The 23,694-nt window shown below is 43.6% G+C and overlaps 1 protein-coding gene across 1 annotated transcript; it reads right to left on the bottom strand.

Moving 5' to 3' along the window:
- Positions 1–3,536: 3,536 nt before the first annotated feature.
- Positions 3,537–23,304, bottom strand: LOC133421581 (zinc finger protein 184-like). Its single transcript, XM_061711233.1, has 4 exons — positions 23,169–23,304; positions 22,941–23,047; positions 13,704–13,990; positions 3,537–3,600 (listed from the first exon to the last, which is right to left on the bottom strand). Exons 2-4 carry the CDS (start codon positions 23,010–23,012, stop codon positions 3,537–3,539), a joined length of 423 nt encoding a protein of 140 aa, XP_061567217.1. The 5' UTR covers positions 23,013–23,047; positions 23,169–23,304.
- Positions 23,305–23,694: the final 390 nt, after the last annotated feature.

Genomic DNA, 23,694 nt, shown 5'->3' with positions numbered 1-23,694 from the left:
GTGAGCCACCAGCTGCGTCTCCACACACCCGCCGTGTGTCTCCAAACATCCGCAAATTCAACGTTGATGAATGCAATATTCTGTTTAATAGTGAAAAAGGCAGCTAAATAAACTTCAGAATATTTTTTTGAGGTGAAGGATTCTGTTTTACGAGTCACGAGAATACAATGTGGTCCTATATGCTGTTCGTTAAGATAATTTGTCCTAATTCGTCCATCTTTCACATTTAATAACAAAACTATAAATTTCCTCATTATTCTCTTACCAAGACTAATTCTTATTTAGTTGCCGTCTTGTTTTCACCATGAAAAAGGGTCATTGAAGTATATTTATCATCTTAGTTTTTCATTTTAACACACATAACGCGCAGGCAGCAGGGAATTAGTGCGTTAGGTAGCAGTGCTGCGTGTGAAAATGCGCTGATAGTGATCGGTGATCGATTTGCCTGACATCGATTATTTGGTTTCAGAACTGGACAGCTCCTCCAAAGAGCTTCTGAAAGAGCGAAACTAAAGAACGGTGTTAAGAAGTCATCTGGGAAACACCCGTATCTTAGGGTTCTCTCTTAGTTGAAACCTTCTTTGAACCTCTCTTAAATCCTTAAGAGAGGTTGGATCTGGGAAACCCGGCCAATGTCTGTTCTCTGAGCAGCCAGTGTAAGGCTGCGTCCCAATACTCCCCCTCGCCCTCGTTTTCTTCACTAACCCTAACTTTTGCGCGTTCCCGTGAAGGTAGTGGTGTCCCAATTCCTCTTTTCACCTAGGGGGAGTGGGCATAAAGAGGGCTAGGGGCTGAGAATAGCCCCTTCAAATAGAGGGATTTCAGATGCTGACTTGGCGAGCGAGGGGGTATGAAAATGTCCCAGAATGCTTTTGCCGTAGGCTCTGCGTCGATTTGACTCGCCGACCGAAGGCAAACAGGCAGACTCGTCTCAGAGAAATAGAGAGAAATAATCCTGTGACTCGTCAGATTTGTTTTGGATGTTTCTGATATAATAGTCTTCAGAAACCACAAAGTAATCCAGCTGTTAGCTGGGTAATTTAAACACTTTCAGAAAGTTGTAGAAGATCACGCCAGAATAAAGGGATTTATGGTTCCGCGTTACACCAACGCAGAGCCTACGGCGGAGGTTACGTAACCTACGTCGTAAGGTCTGCGTCGATGTACGCGGCGACGCGCGTCGTACGCCGTACCCTACGCCGTAGGCTCTGCGTCGATTTAACGCGGACCCAAGCTCCGGAGCCGGCAGACAGAAATCTCTAAATTTCGGAGCAAATTTCTTAACAGGCGTAGCTACAACTATTAGATTTCATCTATTAAACCAACATCTTCCTAAATGATTTATTTCAGCCAGCGTAAGTCTAACAGAGCTGCGTCCCAGGAGATAGTTTCTCTCCCGGGACGACGCAGCAGCTTGACCCGGCGGACACGTCTGTTTTCGGGCTGTGAGCTGAGGCTGCTCCCCGGGGGCGGCGGCTCTTCTCATCTCCGAAAACATCGGGTCAAATTTCTTAACAGGCGTTATTTGGATAAACTGAGCCCAGGTTGCGGATCTTAAGGTTACTTTTATGCCTGAAAAAATATTAAAACTTAATAAAGTGCCATATTAACAGCACTACAGCTGAAATTAAAACAGCTTTTGGCTCTCTGCTTCCTGTTCAGGTTAGGGATGAAAACGAGGGGGAGTAGGAGAAATGGGACAGGCACCTGGGCCAAGTGCCCTAGATCTCAAGTGCCCTAAAATCTCCCCCTTCTTTTTTAGGGGTTAGGGAAGAAAAGAAGTGCGAGTGGAGAAAAGAAGGGCAAGTGAAGGAGAATTGGGATTGGCCCTAAAGATCCCATAACTGGAGTGATGAGATCCACTTTTTTAGTTGAGAACCCGGGCAGCAGCATTCTGGATCAGCTGTAGCTGTCTGATTAACTTTTAGGCAGACGTATGTTGCAATAATCAATTCAACTGAAGATAAACACATGGATGAGTTCTTCAAGGTTCTGCTGAGACATTAGTCCTTTGATCCTGTAGATGTTCTTCAGATGATAGAAGGCGAACTTTTTAATTGTTTTAATGTGTTTCTGAAGGTTCAGCTCTGAGTCCATGACTACACCCAGATTCCAGGTCTTATCAGGGGTTTGTATCTGTGTGCTGAGTCTTGTTCAACTGAAGAAAATCATGGCACATCCCCTCATTGATTTGTTCCCTGCATCTACTCAATGCTTGTATAAGGATGTTCAGGAGCTCTCATGTTTAAACCCCAAATATTTTAAACAGAGTGAAAGCTGAACACTAAACACATTTCTGGTGTCATCATACTGGAGTACATCTGACACTTAGTGGAAATACCTGGATGATCAAATACGGGCCTGATGGAACTGAATTTCATCTGTTTTGATCTGTGCTGTGTACAGGGCCGGCCCAAGCATCCATGTGGCCCTAAACAAAATTAGATTTTGGGGCCCTCTATTACTGCCAATAATACAGATTATTGATCATTCACACACCCACTATAAACCTATTTCATGTTCTTCCCTGTCATTACAAATACACTTGTAAAACTAGATGTAATAACTTTTTGTTGTAGTTAGATTGTAATCCACATGGATTAAGACCATTGAAGCAGACAACAGATTAACAAATTTGCAGAAAAATCTTTCAATTAATATTTTTCAAAGTCAGCAACTGCCCCTACTGGCCACACAGAGAAGCAACAGATAAAAGGTCAAAGAGCTGCACAGTTGCAGCAAAGTTGTTTCCATCATCCTATTGTCAGCCTGGCATGTTTTTGCCCATCTATGGGTTTTTAATCTGAAATGGGAGCAAATTCAGCTACAAGAGCGTCCTGGGGTTGATTTACAATTAATATTTAAACAGATATAGTACTAAGTGAAAAAAAATAAAATAAAAAATATAATTATTATTATTTTTTTTAACTCTTGGGGACCCTAGTGGTCACGGGGCCCTAAGCAGCTGCTTAGTTGGCTTATGCCTTGGGCCAGCTCTGGCTGTGGAGGACAAATATGGACTGTCCAGCAAGTTTTTTTTTGTTTTTTTTTTTAATCTTTTTAGAAAAAACAACATATAATGATAACATGGATACGTGTAATCAAAGATACGCATTATACATTATACATTGTCCCCCCTTTTTTTTTTAAACACACAAAACCTAACTATGGAACAGAGTCTCTGTAGTGTTAAATAATAAATAAACAGATGAGCAAGAAATGATCAATGGAGGAAAGTAATGGATGAGCAAATGTGGCATACAAAAAACAAATTTAGTGGTAAATGCAAATGCCCATCACTGATATCCCATTAAATGGAAATAAATAAAACATAAAATGCAACATAAATAACAATAATAAAAACAAATAAAAGAAATGAAAAGAAAATTAAGGGGGGGGGGGGGTGAGTCGGTGGGTAGAGTCTTCAACGAGTTAAAGTAATCTACGAAGGATTGCCATCTATGAACAAATTTAGCTGAGTTGCCTTTTACTGAGTATCTCACTTTTTCCAATTTGAGGAAAAAAACATAACATCGCTAAGCCAAAGAGCAATAGACGGAGACTTTGGGGATTTCCATGAAAGTAGGATACGACGTCTTGCTAAAAGAGATGTGAAAGCCAATACTTCTGACTGTATGGGGCTGATATGTGAGGAGTCAACAGAGAGTCCGAATATTGCTATGAGAGGGGCCATAACAACATTTTTCACCTGAACTTTAGACATGATCACAGAATAGTCACTCCAAAATTTCTGTAGGACAGGAGAAAAACATGTGACTTAAATTGCAGGGAGAGCCCTGGCATCTGTCGCATAGGTCTGCAACATTCGGATATAATTCAGATAATCAGGATTTTGATAGGTGGGCTCTATGCAGCACCTTGAATTGAATAAGTTCTAGTCTAGCGCAAGGCGTGCTAGACCGTATGCTACGGATAACTTTATCCCACAGCTCCCCTGTGAAGTCCAGGCCCAACCCCCGTCCCTAACCCTCCTGAGCTTTATCTACAGAATGACCATCAAATATCATACACAGTGCATATATCCTAGATATAAGAGACTTTTGACTAAGTTTCATTGTTAGAAGATCATCCCACGGTTGGTTAGCAGGAAGGGAAGGGAAGCATGGAAACAGAGCAGAGGCACAGTGTCGAAGCTGGAAGTAATTATACAAATGGGAGGCAGGCAAATTGAACTTTGACCTCAGATCTGAGAATGTGGAAAAGATACCATCCTTATATAAATCCCTGAAGTGTTTAATGCCCCGGCTGTACCAAATCATAAAAGTGGTGTCTATTAGTGATGGAGGGAACAAATGATTCTTAGTAACAGGTGTATAGGTGGATGGAGAAGCAAATTTAAAATGGCGCCTAAACTGTGACCAAATTCAATGGTAAATAGGAGGAGAGTAGGGCCATTAGAGAGGATGAAGAGAGTGACTGAGCCTCCAATCTGCACCATAATAACTCAGGAGACTGAAGCCAATATATGAGTTTGTGAATATGCGCTGACCAATAGTAAAGCAAAACATTTGGTAGTGCTAGACCCCCATTAAATTAAAATTTTTGGAGAAGCGAATACCTCACTCTGGGTGTACCGGCCCATAAAAAGTTGGAAACAATTTGGTCAAGTGATTTAAAAAATCACTTGACCGGACACTCGGGTGAAGACCGGGCAGACCCAAACGGATTGTGAGGGTCTGTTGGGAACGTCTGGCTGAGCCCTCTGTCAGGGACATCTTCAACTCCCACCTCCGGGAGAGCTTCTCTCGGATCCCGGGGGAGGCGGGGTACATCGAGTCCGAGTGGACCATGTTCTCTGCCTCCATTGTCAACGCGGCGGCTCGAAGCTGTGGACGCAAGGTCTCCGGTGCCTGTCGTGGCGGCAATCCTAGAACCCGGTGGTGGACACCGGAAGTACAGGATGCCGTCAGACTGAAGAAGGAGTCCTACCAGGCTATGTTGGCCGGTGGGACTCCTGACGCAGTAGATAGGTACCGGCAGGCCAAGCGGGCCGCGGCTCGGGCAGTCTTGGAGGCAAAAACTCGGGTCTGGGAGGAGTTCGGGGAGGCCATGGAGGAGGACTTTCGGTCGGCCTCGAGGAAATTCTGGAGGACCGTTCGGCGCCTCAGAAGGGGGAAGCAGTACTCTGCCGGCACCGTTTACGGTGTGGGTGGGGAGCTGTTGACCTCGACTGGGGACATTGTCGGACGGTGGAAGGAATACTTTGAGGATCTCCTTAACCCGACTGACATGCCTTCCACTGAGGAAGCAGAGGGTTGGGGCTCGGAGGCGTGCTCATCCATCACCCAAGCCGAGGTCACTGAGGTGGTTCGTAAGCTCCTCAGTGGCCGGGCACCGGGGGTGGATGAGATTCGCCCTGAGTACCTCAAGTCTCTGGATGTCGTAGGGCTGTCTTGGCTGACACGCCTCTGCGACATTGCATGGAGGAAGGGGACAGTACCGCTGGGGTGGCAAACCGGGGTGGTGGTCCCTCTGTTTAAAAAGGGGGACCGGAGAGTGTGTTCCAACTACAGGGGGATCACACTTCTCAGCCTCCCGGGGAAAGTCTACGCCAGGGTACTGGAGAGGAGATTACGGCCGATAGTCGAACCTCGGATTCAGGAGGAACAATGCGGTTTTCGTCCCGGTCGTGGAACACTGGACCAGCTCTATACCCTCCGCAGGGTGCTCGAGGGTTCATGGGAATATGCCCAACCAGTCTACATGTGCTTTGTGGATCTGGAGAAGGCATTTGACCGTGTCCCTCGTGCCATTCTGTGGGGGGTGCTGAGTGAGTATGGAGTCCGGGGCCCTCTACTAAGGGCTGTCCGGTCTCTGTATGATCGAAGCAGGAGTCTGGTTCGCATTGCCGGCAGTAAGTCAGACTTGTTCCCAGTGCATGTTGGACTCCGGCAGGGCTGCCCTTTGTCACCGGTCCTGTTCATAATTTTTATGGACAGGATTTCTAGGCGCAGCCAGGGGCCGGAGGGGATCCGGTTTGGGAACCTCAGGATTTCATCTCTGCTTTTTGCAGATGATGTTGTCCTGTTGGCTTCATCAGACCGGGACCTCCAGCATGTGCTGGGGCGGTTTGCGGCCGAGTGCGACGCGGCAGGGATGAGAATCAGCACCTCCAAGACCGAGGCCATGGTTCTCGACCGGAAAAGGGTGGCGTGGAGAAGTCCTGCCTCAGGTGGAGGAGTTCAAGTATCTCGGGATCTTGTTCACGAGTGAGGGAACAATGGAGCGTGAGATTGACAGGCGGATCGGTGCAGCGTCCGCAGTAATGCGGTCGATGTACTGGACCGTCGTGGTGAAGAGGGAGCTGAGTCGAAAGGCGAAGCTCTCGATTTACCGGTCAATCTACGCCCCTACCCTCACCTATGGTCATGAACTTTGGGTAGTGACCGAAAGGACAAGATCGCGGATACAAGCGGCCGAGATGAGTTTCCTCCGCAGGGTGGCTGGACGCTCCCTTAGAGATAGGGTGAGGAGTTCGGTCACCCGGGAGGAGCTCGGAGTCGAGCCGCTACTCCTCCACGTTGAGAGGAGTCAGCTGAGGTGGCTTGGGCATCTGTACCGGATGCCTCCTGGACGCCTCCCTAGGGAGGTGTTCCAGGTATGTCCCACCGGGAGGAGACCCCGGGGAAGACCCAGGACACGCTGGAGAGACTATGTCTCTCGGGTGGCCTGGGAACGCCTCGGACTCCCCTCGGAAGAGCTGGAGGAAGTGTCTGGGGTGAGGGAAGTCTGGGCATCCCTGCTGAGGCTGCTGCCACCGCGACCCGGTAACGGATGAAGCGGGAGAAGATGAGTGAGTGAGATTTAAAAAAAGATTTTGGTAGAAATAAAGGAGTGCATTGGAACAAAAAAAATAGATTTAGGCAATACAGTCATCTTCACTGTGTTAACTCTACCTATCAGCGACAATGGTAGGGAGTTCCACCTCTGTAAGTCCGCCTTCACTCGAGTTACCAGTGAGGAAAAATTAGCGGTGAAAAGAGAGGGCAGAGTGCGGGTCACATTAATCCCTAAGTATCTAAAGCCCGACGGGCTGAGTTTAAAGGGAATATCACATTGTTTGAGTAGTAAAGCAGAAGGGTTTATGGGGAAGCATTCACACTTGTGAAGATTGACCTTATAGCCGGAGAAGGATCCATAATTCTTCAACAGAGATAATATTGGTGCAATGCTGGTTAAAGGGTCAGATACATATAAAAGGAGGTCGTCTGCATAAAGTGACAATTTGAGTTCCACATTGGACCTAGAGATTCCGCGAAATACAGGAAGAGTTCTTAAAGCAATTGAAAGTGGTCCGACGGATAGAGCGAAAAGCAAAGGGGAGAGAGGGCAGCCCTGTCTCGTGCCACGTGATAATGTAAAATAAGTGGAGTAGTTGTCATTGATGTGAATGCTGGCCTGAGGGGAAGTGTAAAGAAGTCTAATCCAAGATATAAACCTGTGTCCAAATCCGAATTTATGAAGTGTTGCAAAAAGATAGTTTCAGCGACACGATCAAATGCTTTCTCAGCATCAATCGCGATAACAACTTCAGGAAGTGGAGAAGAATCTTTAGAGAAAATCATGTTTAGAAGTGTACGAACATTATAAAAGAGCTGGCGTCCCTTGATGAAACCATTCTGCTCCTCAGATATGATGATGGTAGGAAGGATCTTATCAAGACGAATCGTTAGTGCTTTGGCTAAAATTTTGACATCCATATTCAGTAAAGACAAGGGCCTGTAAGAAGTGCATGATCCAGGGTCCTTGTCCTTCTTCAAAAGGAGGGCAATGGACGCCTGCATTAAAGAGGGAGGCAATGAGCCATGATCAAGGGACTCGTTGTACATTGAGAGTAGAAGGGGGGCTAATTTGACTTTGAATTTTTTTTTAAACTCAGCACCGAACCCATCGGGACCAGGGGCCTTGTTGCTTTGCATAGCTTCATTGGCGGCAGCAATTTCTTGCAAGCTGAAAGGAGCATCGAGGCCATTAGCCACATCCAAGTTAATAGTAGGAACAGTGATACTTTCAAGAAAGGTCATTTCTGCTGTGTCAAGTGGAGATTCTGATTCATAGAGAGGAGTAGTATGACTTAAAAATTGTGTTGATGGCGATTGGATCGGTGGTAAGTGTGCCAGTAGAGTCTCTAATACTGGGAATCAGTCCAAAGAAGGATTAATAACACAATTCAGATCACCGCCCAGTATTGTAATATGCGTATTTAAGAAAGGCAGGTTGCCAAACAGCCTATCTGTAAAATTGGGGTCATCAAAATTAGGGGCATATATCACCAACAATACAGGGTTACAGTATAGAGTGCTTGCAACAATAAGATATCTACCATTCTTATCGGATATTGTCCTGGAGACGGAGAAATTAACTCTTTTGTTGATCAAAATTGCTACCCCTCTAGACTTAGAATCAAAGTTTGAATGAAAAATATCACCCATCCAAGCACGTTTGAGCAGTGGCGTGCACAGACATTTTGGGGGGCAGGTGCTCAGTGCAAAATAAGGGCACATACGCGGTGTGTGGAACTGTTGGCTGCCTTATAGCAGTGTGATATTTGGAAGAAAAAAAAACATAGCATATGGCATGGCATATTTATTTCAATATCTTAAAAACATTGTAATACAACATATTTCAATGTCTCCCGATTCTCATCCCGAAATCTTTTTTATGGCCCTTGACTCTTTAATGACATCTTATATTTGGAATGGTAAACACGGACAGCGTTTCTCCAAAGACCTAAGCAGGTGGGGGGACTGGCTCTGCCTAATTTCCACTAGTATTACTGCAGCAAATATTCAATGTTTGATGTACTGGATGCATTTCCATGTTGAACCCGCCGTGGGTCATGTCAGGGGAAGGTGCTGGTAGATGCTCCCAGGGGAGCAGCTCCATGGTGTGGATCAGTGGGCTGAGGCCGCAGCCTTCATCAGAACCATGACTGAGATGATGGATCTGATCTGGGGGGGGTTGATTCTAACACACCTCTGTCTCCAGTTCCAGAGGATTCCAGATGTGAGAATCCCAAAGCTTTAGCACCAGCTGAGGCCCGCGCTGCAGCTGTGATGGCAGATTTATTTTCAGACTCTCTGTGAGTTCATCATACCCACACTCAGATCAGCCCGGTGTTTCTGCAGCTTGGGTTTGTTTTGGAGCGTTATTAAATTATTCCAATCTTGCTCAGATGTCGCAGCCACCTAGCAGTTAAAATGTGTTTATACTAGATACTTTTTTTTCCACAACAAAAGATAAATAAATGCAGCTATATCATAAATTTGACCGACTGAGCTGCTGAGACAACATATTAGGAGTAAAATGTATGGCAAGCCATTTTAATATTTAACAGTTAGACTGGAAATGTGTTGCAGATATCCCCAATTCCATTCTTCATAGTCAAAAAGAGCATTTCAGATATCTACAATTACATTCTTCCTATCCACAATTGTCATTTCAGATATCCACAACGTCATTCTGCCTATAGGACAAATGACGTCACTGTTGCCAGTCATGTGTATGGGGTTTCTAATTAGAAAAATCTACAATTCAGTTGCAGATATCCGCAATGTGAATTATGGATATCTGCAACTGAATTACAACTAGTTGTAATTCCAGTTTCGGATATCTACAATTTCATTTTGACTAGTCATAATTCCAGTTCAATATATCTTTAATTCCCCTCAATTCAAGATATCTACATCGTCTTTTCTAGATATCTTAAATTAAGTTTTGACTAGTTAGAACAAAGTTGTAGGTATCTTGAACTGGAATTATGACTAGTCAAAATTATGTAGATATCTCAAACTGGATTTACGGATAGTCATAATGTAATTGTAGATATCTATAATCAAGTTATAGATATCATATAATGAATTTTAATTAGAGATATCTCAAATTGGAGATATCTTTAACTTCCATTCTGCCTAGTCAAAATGTAATTACAGATATCTTGAATTAAAGTTTTGACTAGTCAAAATGACGTTATAGATATCTTGAATGACAATTCTGACTAGTCACAATGTAATTACGACTAGTCAAAATGCAGTTGTAGATATCTGCAATGTTAATTCCGGATACTCAAACTTAGCCATAAAAATGTAGCAGGAAGAAAGATAGATACAATTCCATGAAAAAGACTTTGAATTTATTTAACTGAACTGAACCTGAACTGCCTATCATTTAACAGAACTGGATGGAAGTGAAGATGAGTTGTTTCACGTCTCCACCAACAGCAGATATTGACGCTGACCTTGTAGCTCAGGGCCCCTCGTGGCTACAGGGGCCACCTGCATCTAGATAAACTATGCAGGAAGACAACAGGTCTGGGTTGAAAGAATGACACCAACAAACTTTGTTGAGCCTCCCTGAGCACTATAACTTATAAGGACAATTTGAAGGAAAAATACATGAATAAATCAGTTAAAATGTTTGGCTGGGAAGGCGATATAATACCATGGACAACAAATTAAGTTTCTGACTTTATTGACTGGATCCAGACCCGCAGTTCCTCTACTGACCACGAGGGTCTCGGTCCAACAAGGAGTTTTACCTCCATGTTAAAATGCATAACTTAACAGAAATAAACATATTTACAGTCTAGTACAGCTACAAAAATAAATAAACAAATAAATAAATGGACGTGTTCAGAATCAGAATCAGGTTTATTTGGCCAAGTCAGGTCAAACAAGACAGGGAATTTGACTCGGTTATTTTCGCTCAATGTACAGTAAATAGGCAAATGGCAGCTCTGATTAACATACCGTAGATGACCAAATAGTCGCCCGCGCGCAAATACGCGCCTGTGCTCTAATAGCCGCCGGGGGTCCGAGCCCATTTGGCATAATAAACGCCGGTTCAATTAAACGCCCGGGCGACTACCGGTAATAACCTGGTAATAACACTGTATTTGCATTGTATTGTGTACAGTATCGTTCATACTGCTCTGATCAGCTCCGTGTGTCGCCGTTACACAGACAAACTGTCTTTGTATATCAGAGCATGACAAAAAAAAAAAAACGCTCCAGCCATAACCGCTCAGCGCTCCAGTAACACTGCACCGCGCTCCGCTCCAAAAATGTTTGCATGCATATAAAATCATTTTATATGCATGCAAACATTTTTGGAGCATGTGCATTTTATTAAAATGCACATGTTTACCTGAAGTCTGTGTACTGGAACTCGAAGCCGGTTTTGGGGCAGGGGTGGGCTGTTCCCACACCCAAACCTGCATCCTGCCCACCTGATCAAAGTCATGGGGATTCTTTATTATTTATCATTTTATTTTTTTATATATTAAAATCCCAAAATATCTGTACCGTTTCTGATTGGGTGTGTGCACTGCGAATAATTTTTAGACACAACAAAGAACGCGTACCGCAAAAGTTGTGTCTCAGCGGAGGAACCCGGCGTCCCAGCAAAATGAGAAGAGAAAAAAGAGGTTTTCTGAAGAGCAGACAGCGCACACACTGAAGGCTGATTTATGGTTCCGCGTTACACCAACGCAGAACCTACGGTGCAGGGTACGCCGTAAGGCTGATTTATGGTTCCGCGTTACACCAACGCAGAGCCTACGGCGCAGGGTACGCGGCAATGCGCTCTTTTTTTTGCTATTAAAACATGATTTGTAATGTGAATTTGCAAAACTTAAACTACAAATAATAGTTTTTGACGTAACATCAGAGATTGTGCATGCTCTCTGTGAAAGGATGAGTCCAATCGGGTCGCAGCTGCTTCAACTGTGATTCCTTCACGAGGAGCGACCAGGATTTCAAACACGTTTGATTTTCTTGCGACCTCACGATTCGTGATCGGGAGCTCTTCGTGAGGTGTTGTGTTGTGTACAGTGCGTACAATTTTAGTTCCAGTGGTACTATGGTGATCTCATATGTTCTTTGTAAGTAATGGTCTGGTGCTGCTCATTGCAAAAAATAAATTGTAGCCTGGTGCAAATACCCGCCTGGTTCTTATAAACGCCTGGGGTCCAAGTGGATTTAGCATATTAAACGCCCGGGCTACTAAATGGTCATCTACGGTATATACAATTTTTAAAAAAGTGAAAGGTGCAGCAGTATGAGGTAGACATGGTTATGGAAAGGTGCATTGTTACAGCATATGGTTGTGGTTATTATTATTATTGCACAATGATTGATTTCTCTGAGACTCTATTGTCACTATTCCTGTCTTCCATTGCTTGATTGAAATGTCCCTGACTAAAGTTTACCGGAGGAAGTTACCTGTTGAACCCCCTGTGGAGAAGGCTGATGATTTTCCATTTGCAGATATTCTGGTGTGATTGCTGCAGTGTGATTAGTCTATTCTTTTGAGCGATAGTATAATGATCGAAAGAGTGGAATGGAATAAGGGAAAATATATTTTCTGATATGCGAGTGACCTTATTAAATGATTCTCTGTCACGCATACTCATATCTCATGCTACATTTAAATCATGCATACATACTCATATATGCATACATAATTCACATATCTACATGTGTACATGTACATGTTAGATGAACACCACATTAGTCTATATGCACCCCATATAGTGTAGTGATCTGATATTTTTAGATGATATTCATACATAAACTAACCAACATCAAGCTTCACACAGGATCTTTGAAAAAAATCCAGATCAGCAGAATAACGAGAGGACATATGGCCACATCATGTAGTTTCACTTTTTTATTCAAATGTTTTTTCTAGACGCAGAACAATGAAACATAAACTGGTGAAAAATCAAATTTAAGATAAACACATTTTTCAGTTGAAACTGAAAACAAAACTCCAGATTTCTTTTTTCCTCAGAACATAACATGTCTAAATCAGAATCAGAAAAGCTTTATTGCCAGGTCAGACATAAATCATAAATTGGTACTTAGTAAACTGAGCTCTCCGAGTAAAAGCTGCCCCACACTGGAGTTTGCATGTTCTTCCCCGTTTTCCCTTGGGTAGCAATGTGAGCTACCCTCACAAAAACATGCAACAGTCCTGGGCTACAACTGCCCCCTCTGGCCCGGCGGGGCGCCAGATGGAGTGGGGAGGATCTGGCCGGAATAACGTGATCCTTCCACGCGCTACGTTCGGCCAGAGAATCCTCACCCTGTCTGGTGAAAAGAAGCGGCCTGCTCACTCCTCAGGTTAAAGAGGAGACCTGAGCTCAGTTAGGCCCTCCCGGGGTTGGCAGAGGGGAGCAATGCCCAGGACTGTCACTTAGGTATGAGCACTGGGTGATAAAATGGGTAAAAAAAACAAAACAAAGCTGCCTCACACTGATAACGGACCATTTTTATCCAGTGTGAATACGCTGATGACACCTTAGACCATCTTGTCGGGTAAAAGCTGCCCCACACTGATCACATCTGTAAGGCTTCTCTCCAGTGTGAATACGCTGATGGCACCTTAGTCTATCTTGTCGGGTAAAAGCTGCCTCACACTGATCACATCTGTAAGGCTTAAATCCAGTGTGAATACGCTGATGACACCTTAGATCACCTTGTAGGGTAAAAGCTGCCTCACACTGATCACATCTGTAAGGCTTAAATCCAGTGTGAATACGCTGATGACTCCTTAGACTATCTTGTCGGGTAAAAGCTGTCCCACACTGATCACATCTGTAAGGCTTAAATCCAGTGTGAATACGCTGATGACACCTTAGACTATCTTTTCGGGTAAAAGCTGCCCCACACTGATCACATCTGTAAGGCTTAACCCCAGTGTGAATACGCTGATGGCTCCTTAGATGACCTTGTTGGGTAAAAGCTGCCCCACACTGATCACATTTGTACGGCTTTTCTCCAGTGTGGATACGCTGATGACTCCTCAGATCACATTGTTGGGTAAAAGCTTTCCCACACTGATCACAGCTGTACAGCTTCTTTTCAGTATGAATCCCCTTTCGGACCTTCAGACCCGGTGAAGTGGTGACGACTTTATCCCTCCTATCACAGCAGTAACTTGTTGTTCTCTCTTTGGCTTTATGTTTCTGTAAGGAAAGAGAAAAAGACTTAGGCCGTTTCCGAATTTGCATACTGTACTACTAGTATACACTGATTTGGCAAATGTAGTAAGTAGTATGCTGTATGTGAACAGAAGGAAATCTGCAGTGTGCGAAAAATACCCGGATGTTTTACTGATTTGGAAAAAAATCCGCAGCATGCATCAGACCAGTCTAGCTCGCCTACTGTATCCCAGAATGCAATGCGGCCCGGCAGCGCTTTTTTCATTTTTTTCTCAAAGCTTTATTGAGAAAACAGCTGCAACCGGACAGTGATGTGATGTGAAGGCAGAAAGGACTAATTGCGTCCGTGGAGAGGGAGAAGGAGGAATATAAATGTAAGTAACTTTAATGTATAACCTTTCTAATTCAATTTAGTGTAAGGACAACGATTAAAAATTGTGACAAAGCTACGTTGCCCATTTGTAATGAATGTAGAACTTGGCATATTTGTCGTAATAACGTTAATACAAAGCGATAACGTAACGTTAAGTATGTTAGGTTTCTGTTAGTTATCTTAGCGTGCTTGCTAGGTAAATTAAAGTGATTTAAGTGTTATGACAACATTATATATCGGTAGTTCGTGGTATTTTCATGAAATAACTACTTTTCATTGCTGTGTTTTGACAGAGAATTTGTCCGGGAGCTGAAATAAATAAGAGATGCAGAGAGAGCGACTCGACAGAGAGCAGAAGAACTTTGTTAATAATAAAATAAAATAAAATTCAATAGACTGATATGTTATGTAATACATTTATTAAAATCTCTTTCCATCCCTTATGTCATTTCATCAATTAATGTGGTATTACTGCTATTTCAACATTTAAGTGTTGAGACACTTGGGAATATTTTCAACCACTTTGAAATACTTTCAACCACTTTGAGATATTTTCAAACACTTTTTCTTGATTTTAAGACAGAATGGCCAGTTTTCAGTGCAGCCCCTCCAGAGCTTCCAGCGCGCTTCCAGCCACATGTGTCCGCTCCCCAGGCCTCGTCCTCGGCTCCGGGGGAGCCCTACCCCCCCGCTCCTCCTGACCGACGCGGCCTGAAATCGGAGGGCCCCCCACGCTCCCGGCTTCACCGCCGGCTCGCGGTGGGGCGGTTCCTCCGGAGCCCGCTGGTTGAACCCAGCCGCGGCTCCAGCGACCCCCAACCACCCAGAACGGTGCGTCGGTGAATGGGGGGTCCGGTCGGTCCCCCGGTCTCGCTTCCCCAACGCCCTCGCCAGAAAAATAACTTATTTGACAATTTTCACCTGTTTCAAAGAAATTCTCACTTGAAATAAGTAGGAAAAATCTGCCAGTGAGACAAGATTCATCTTCTCATTACAAGCAATAAAATCCTGTTCCACATGCAGATTTTTCCACTTATTTTAAGTGAAAATCTACCTGAAACAGGTGAAAATTGTTGGTTTTTCCAGTGATGAGTCTTGTTTTAAGTGTAATGAGATTTTTTTTACTAAAATGAAACATTTTAACTAGAAATAAGACAAATATTCTTGTTAAGATTGTGAGTTTTTGCAGTGATCCATTTTACTTATCTTGTGAAGGACAGAGTCATATTGATAAGTTCAGAAAACTGTTTTTTATTGTTGTGTTTTGATGTATTTGATGTAAGCCCAGTGGATATTTAAAGCTTACAGAAGGCTGCATTTAACTGCTGCTATGTCATTCCTGCAGTATTTCTGCAGGTGTTTTGGTCAGTGCCATTATTTGTAATATATTATATTATTTGTAATCAGGACAAAATATCTGTCCCCATATGATAAAATGCACCATCCCCCCTGATGTTTCTATACAACTAGAGTACTGTATATGTATGTATGTATGTATGTATGTATGTATGTATGTATGTATGTATGTATGTATGTATGTATGTATGTATATATATATATACCGTAGATGACCATTTAGTAGCCCGGGCGTTTAATATGATAAATCCACTTGGACCCCAGGCGTTTAAAAGAACCAGGCGGGTATTTGCACCAGGCTACAATTTATTTTTGCAATGAGCAGCACCAGACCATTACTTACAAAGAACATATGAGATCACCATAGTACCACTGGAACTAAAATTGTACACACTGTACACAACACGAAGAGCTCCCGATCACGAATCGTGAGCTCGCAAGAAAATCAAGCATGTTTGAAATCCTGGTCGCTCCTCGTGAAGGAATCACAGTTGAAGCTGCTGCGACCCGATTGGACTCATTCTTTCACAGAGAGCATGCACAATCTCTGATGTTACGTCAAAAACTATTATTTGTAGTTTAAGTTTTGCAAATTCACATTACAAATCATGTTTTAATAGCAAAAAAAAAAGAGCGCATTTCCACGTACGGTGCGTGTCGCCGCGTACCCTACGCCGTAGGCTCTGCGTTGGTGTAACGCGGAACCATAAATCAGCCTTACGGCGTACCCTGCATCGTAGGCTCTGCGTTGGTGTAACGCGGAACCATAAATCAGCCTTTAGTGTGTGCGCTGTCTGCTGAACTCTTTTTTCTCTTCTCACTTTGCTGGGACACCGGGTTCCTCCGCCAAGACACAACTTTTGCGGTACGCGTTCTTTGTTGTGTCTAAAAATGATTTGCAGTGCACACACCCAATCAGAAACGGTACAGATATTTTGGGATTTTAATATATAAAAAAATTAAATTATAAATAATAAAGAAGGCGGAGCAGAGCGGTGACAACCTTTGTGAGCGAGGAGCGGAAATTCTCGCCGCTTCACTCCGCTCACATGCTCTGTCTGTGTAACAGCGACACACGGAGCTGATCAGAGCAGTATGAACGATACTGTACACAATACAATGCAAATACACTGTTATTACCGGTAGTCGCCCGGGCGTTTAATAGAACCGGCGTTTATTATGCCAAATGGGCTCGGACCCCGGCGGCTATTAGAGCACAGGCGCGTATTTGCGCTATTTGCACTATTTGGTCATCTACGGTATATATATATACACACACACACACGCATACAAACCCAGTGTTTTTTTTTGTGGGGGGGGCGTATGGAGCCAAATCAAGGCCAAAAGTTTTGCTAATTTGAAAATAAAATTTGAACCTGAAAATTCTTTTTTTCAGTTTCAATTTTTTTTTTCGGTTTCAGACACTATATTCATTTTACATATATTACTTCATGTTTTTTACTAGATAGATGAATAAAGTTCTATCTATCTATCTATCTATCTATCTAGTAAAAACATGAAGCTTCACTTTATATTCAGACAAACTAACGTGACAGCTACGACTGAATCCTTCATTTAGTAGGCAGTATACAGTGCAAACTTTGCAGTATGTAGCATGTAGTGCGGTAGTGTCCGAATTCGGAAACGACCTTAGATCCTGTTGTTGGCTGACCTGACAAATCCTTTTTCAGTTCAAGTCAAGGGCTGTCGGTCAGGTTCGCAGTGAAACAATGAAGAGTTTTATGTCTGAGTGCTATGATAAGCATGTTCTGTTATAAATGGCTCTTGACAGCCAGAAACATTCAGATCGTTAAACTTTAAACTTTATTTATATAGCACTTTTCATGCAGGTAGAATGCAACACAAAGTGCTTTACATTAGAAAAAGAAACAATCCCCCCTTGACCCCCCCCCCCACTCCCTCATTCATACAACATACACACACAGCATACTATTCAGATGCATACACCCCCGGCACCCCGGCACCCTTGTGATAAAAATGGAGTATGGCTGAGCACTAGGGCTGGGTCTTGTTAAGAACCTCACGATTCGATTTGATTCTTTAAGTTTCGATTCGATTGGTGCCCGTCGCGTGCATTTGTTTTGAGAGAAGACGGGACGGACTTTCAAAATTACTTTTCTGTTTCACCAAGTGAACAGACGGAACGCAAAAAAAAAGATGTTAAACTGCTGGAAAGGACCTGGGGCCTCATTTAAAATGGAGTGCGTAGGATTCATACTAAAAGTGCACGTACGCTCAAAAGCCGAAAATGCCGTGCGCAAAAAAAAATCTGGATCAATAAAACCATGTGCACGCAGACTTCCACGCAGTCCAGCTGGAAGGTTGCGTATCTGAATCCGCCCCTTTACACGCCCAGAAATGCATATGGATGAGCCTGCTGAGCATGCGCAGTGGCTTTCTGCAGCCTGTTTGGCGCAGATCCATGGTTTGGCGTCAGAATGAATGAGAAGTAGCAGCCACCGTGACACTGACTTTCACGGAGACCTAGATGCTGTAGATGATGTGGAGGACAGGAAAACCACATTATTTGGTGGTCACAGTAAAAGTTAGAATAAGTATATAAATAGTATACAATAAAATAAAGTGAGTGGGTGGCAGCACGCCGTTGCTGCGCTAAACGCCGTGAGTTCCCCGGCGCAACAGGGGGGACATGCCCCCCGTCTTTTCAAAACCATGTTTTTTTTCCCCTTACTTTTTACAGTTTAAAAACTAACGGTAGGATCAGCCTTAAATTGCAAATTATCAAGACACTGTATGAAAGCGATACGAAAACGGCCCCGCAGCCCCGCTTCACCCCCCGCTCCCCCTCCTCCTCCTCTCCCGTCTCTCCTCAGAGCTGCTCAGGGCGGGTTTATGGTTCCGCGTCACCGACGCAGAGCCTACGGCGTAGGTGCGCGTCGCCGCGTACTCTACGCCGTAGGCTCTGCGTCGTTTTAACGCGGGCCCTAATTTAGGCACCATATACAAGCAGCACGTAAAGGTTTCACGCGCGCGTAAAACTCATATATATGAAAAAAAATCTGTGTCCCTTTAGGGAAGAAATGAGGGGCTCCGTGGGGCTCCCTAAACGCAGCCCCTCATTTGTTCTGTCCTAAAGCGGTGGGTGAAGAAGAGGCTGCAGCAGCAGCAGCACCAGAGTCCTGACTGACAGCTTCACACACAGACGGACACGATCAGCGCTATATTATTTTATTATTTTATTATTTTAAGCCTGACATATGTTGTGATATGTGATGACATTATTAAGAGTATGACATGAATCTGGCTTCATTTCACCACCTCACAGCCTGCCTCGCCAGTTCCCCGTGTCTTAAGTAAATTCTTACGGGAGGGTCCTAGTTGCCGTAAAGATACGCAGATTTTTCGGTTAGTTTTTTCTTTTTAGATCCGAGGATTTGCGTAGAAGGAAGCTTCCGCAACTTTCAGGCGCTTTTTCTGCGCAAGCAAGCTTTATAGATGAGGCCCCTGGAATTTACCGGGATACCTTAAACAAGGGAGCCAGGGAGCGGTATATGGAGAAAATAATGATTATTAACGGGTTGGGTCCATACTAAATCCCTATCAAAGAGTGGAGCTCCGATGAGGATTTACTGCCGCAGTTCTGCACAACCCACGTCTTAGGCAACCTTGTTTACGAGTGTTTGGCAGCTGCTTTGGTAAATGTTTGACTCGCCATGTGTTTCAACAAATGTGTATAATAGTACAACATACAGTACATGTTTTGTATCACTCTCTATGTGGAAGAGGCTCTGAGGCGTGAGCAATATTTTAGTTTTCCTCGTGAGATTATTTTTTTCCTCTGCAGCTACAAATAGAGTTAATATCTTTTCCTCAACAAACTAGTTTTATCTGAAGATTGGGGTTAATCGCACCGCAGAGAGCTGGTCAGCAACTGCGTTTAGCTGGCGAAGTGGGGAATAAAACGTTATGAGTGTTTGTTTGTGGTTTAATAAACCTGTGTTTTGATGCGACCCCGGTCTGTGTGCGTGTTTGTTTGTGATCATGTGTGAAAGGTTATGTTTGGTCGTTACAGCCGCAATCCAACGGAGCCGACGACTCTTTTACTCTGTTATCTCAGATTCTCGGCCTCCGTGGCTCTGCTTCCGAGCAGGAAAGCGGTGTAAAGTTAAACCATTAGCAATCTTTTCCCCGCGTCTGTTACGTGGAGCTGCTGCAGCCACAACACAGCAACGGGTTACCAGCTTCTGCAGAGCTGCGCTCCACGCCCCGCCCATTTTCGTCTCGACTACGAATCGGGAAGGAGGGGGAAGTGGCGTTTGCCGTAAAGCAGTCAAAGCCGTAAAAATGTGTAGTTTTTTAGTGTGGCAGGGTTCCTACCATGCTCCTCAAAGTTACATAGTGCCAGTGAAGGCGATACAGACCCCTCAGACCATGACAGAGGTGTCATTAAACCTGTTGATGTACCATCACAATGACTCTGGAAATATGATATTTAGGTGGAAAAGTTACATAGTGCTGCTTTAAGGTGTTTCATCTTCATTTAAAATTATATGTTCATTGTTACTACTACTGATGTGCCTAAATTATTATTGTTCATTCCTTGACCGTTAAAAGTATTGTGTTGCATTCAATACATTAACATAAGAATAAAGTTATTAATTTCCAAATGAAAATGTTTATTCAGAGGTTTTCTCATTACATGAACAAAAATACTTTTGAATTTGAATCCCATTCACTAATGCCCTGCCTACAGTATAAATCTTGAGAGCTTTCTTAGGACTGGTTATGTTATTAACATGTCAGGAGGCAGCATCAGACACATGGTGGTGATGCTGCTATGAGCTGTTGGACGGGTGAGTATGAGTAAGGACAGTATCCACACTAAAAAAAAAATGTGACTACACCACTGGCTGCAACGATTCCCCCAGTAAAGCTGGGCATACACCGTGCGATATTTTAAATTGTTTGATTCAGCCCCATCTCACACTGCACGACTAGATCGCTGAGTTCAAAAGTTCACAGCCCACGATTTATGGTCTCACACTGTACGACCCGATGCTCCGATGCGACCCGTCTGCTCACACTATACGTTCATAATCCTCACGCCGGACTTCTGAGTACTGGAACTGCGAGGCCGGATTTGGGGCAGGGATGGGCTGTGCCCGCCCAAACGTGCGTCCTGTCCACCCAATCAAAGGTTATGGGGATCCTTTATTTTTTATATATATATATATATATATATATATATAAATAAATAAAATCAGAAATTATCTGTACCATTTCTGATTGGGTGGGCACTGTGCATCATTTTTAGACACAACAATGAACGCATACCGCAAAAGTTGTGTCTCGGCGGAGGGACCCGACGTCCCAGCAAAATGAGCACAACAGAGAAGTTCAGAACAGCACACAGAACACACACTGAAGGCTGATTTATGGTTCCGCGTTACACCAACGCAGAGTCTACGGCGTAGGGTACACGGCAACGCGCCCCGTACGGTGCGGGTCGCCGCGTACCCTACGCCGTAGGCTCTGCGTTGGTGTAACGCGAAACCATAAATCAGGGTTTAGCAATTTGGGCCATTCTGTGTGGTGATAAATGAAAAAAGATTAAACGCCGTGATTAGACAAGGAATTGGCTGGGCAGACGTGAGAAATGCAGTCTTTTTTTTCTGCCATTAAAACATGATTTGTAATGTGAATTTGCAACACAAACAATAGTTTTTGACGTGACATCAGAGATTGCGCATGCTCTCTGCGAAAGGATGAGGCAAATCAGGTCGTAGCGCGACCAGGATTTCAAACACGTTTGATTTTCTTGCGAGCACACGATTTGTGATCGGGAGCTCGTCGTGAGGTGTTAATCTCTCGTCGTTACCCCACGTATACTGCACGAGGCACGACCAACGATTGGGTCGAAATCCGGCCCGATCCAAAAAATAGTTGCACGACTGGAAAATCGGCTCAAAACGAGCCGATAATCGCACAGTGTCTGCCCGGCTTAACCCGATTACAAAAAAAGATCGAGGATAAATGTAAACCTCCAGACTGCTGCGTCTGTGAGCGCCGCCAGATTCATCATTATATATTAGGGGTGTAACAATATATATCGTGCCACGAAATTTTGCGATACAAAAACCTCACGATACGTGTCGTGGAGGTGACAAAGTATATCGCGATATTGGGTTATTAATATGAATATATAGTGTTGAATAGTAACGCGCATCCGACCGCGCGGACAAAATCTTACTCCGGTCAGAAGAAACTAGTCCCGTTTTGAGCTCTGAACTTTTACTTATTTAAGGCTGGTGTAGAGTTAAGCCGTACCTTATTAAATTAAACCTTTTTCGGGTCGTGAGTAGGATAAACACGGGGACAACTTCTGCTGAGTTCCAGTGTACTTTAATGTCCGCTCAACAGCGTAGGATTTTAGAACATCAACACAGCACCTAGTGCCGTACTGTGGTGTATCACTCCGCCCAATCTAAGACAGACTAATCACTACAGATAAACTGACTAGTGTCATTATAGTCCCTGATTTACATCAGAATATAAAGAATATATTTATAAAATAATGAACCCTGAATTACCAAAATAACCTTAACAAAAATAAATCTCCTCTTACACTTATAAGGTGAGCATGAATCAATCTTTTTTATGATGTAAAATTGTATATATTTATTTACTTTTATTTATTTATTTAATTTTAGTTGTTAAATTTCTGGAAAAGAAAAAAGTCAAATCACACATGAGAGAAACTATTCAGTTTGTGGCAAAATATTTGTACTTGTATGAAACTGAAGATGCATAATGCAAACCTGACATTTACTTTTAGTTCAGTTTGTGGAAAATGGTTGGCTTGGCTTTCTCTTTAAAACTTAAACAGTTATAAAGCATTACAAACTGGAACAATAGGGCAAACGCACAGCATTGTTTTGTATTTTTTGTCTTTCAAATAAAAGACAATTTTTTCCAGTCATATGTTCCTCATTCAAAGTTGTTAAAAAAAATACTGCTATAATATCGTATCGTTATGGTGACCTCAATATCGTGTATCGTACTGTATCGTGAGATTAGTGTATCGTTACACACCCTTATTATGTAAATTATATATTCAGACGTAGACAGGTTTAAAAGTCTCTTGGGAAAGTCACGTGTTTGTGTTTTCTGCTGCTCAGTTCAAACTACTCACAATAAAATAAAGCGTTTGGATGATCAGCAGCAACAGAGAGACCGAGGAGGAACGTGGACCTGAACACTGACCTGCAGACCAGCGGAGGAAGAGTCCGCTTTGGTCCTGCTGGACTCCTGGTCCTGGTTCTGATCCCGGTCCATCTCCTCCAAACACGTGGCCACCACTCGAGTGTTGCCTGATGGGAAATGTAGGATTATCGTAACGGAGACATAAAATGTTCTATATTGAGGAAAATGTTCGACCCCCGACAGCGCTGTATTCACTCTAGTGTTTAATAGAGTCTAACAGAAACTCACCTCTTGGTAGCGTGGCTACGGACTGGATTCACGGAACCACGGCAGCTTCTTTTACTTTTTCTTATTTCTTTTTTCCCTCGCTCGACTTCCGCATCTCTCAGGAGGAGCGTTTCTTTTCAGCCAATCAGAGTCGTTGTGTTTACTAGCAACGCGAATCCTATTGGAGCAGCGGGATCACGTGACGACCGCGCCTCGACCCTCGGACCAAAATCTTCCTCCGCTCAGAAGAAACTAGTCCCTCAGGCACAGGCTCTAAGAGTATGTTGTGGGGCTATTAAGACGTCACCAATACCTGCCCTACAGGTGGAGTTGGGTGAGATGCCCCTGGAACTAAGGAGAAGGCAACTGATGATGAACTACTGGGCTAATTTACAGGGACATAAGGGTTCTCATCCCACGAAGGGGGTCCTGCAGGAGTGCTGGGAAGATGGGAGGAGCCAGAGATGCAACTTTGCTCGGGTGGCAAATGGGGAAGCAAAAGTGTTTGGAGTGAACAATATGAATATAAGTCCAACAGTAGTCCTTC

Source organism: Cololabis saira, chromosome 21 (assembly GCF_033807715.1).
Source record: "Cololabis saira isolate AMF1-May2022 chromosome 21, fColSai1.1, whole genome shotgun sequence".
NCBI classification, from domain to species: Eukaryota; Metazoa; Chordata; class Actinopteri; order Beloniformes; family Belonidae; genus Cololabis; species Cololabis saira.
Note: the sequence above shows the minus strand (reverse complement) of the source record. Positions and strands in the feature narration are given on the sequence as shown.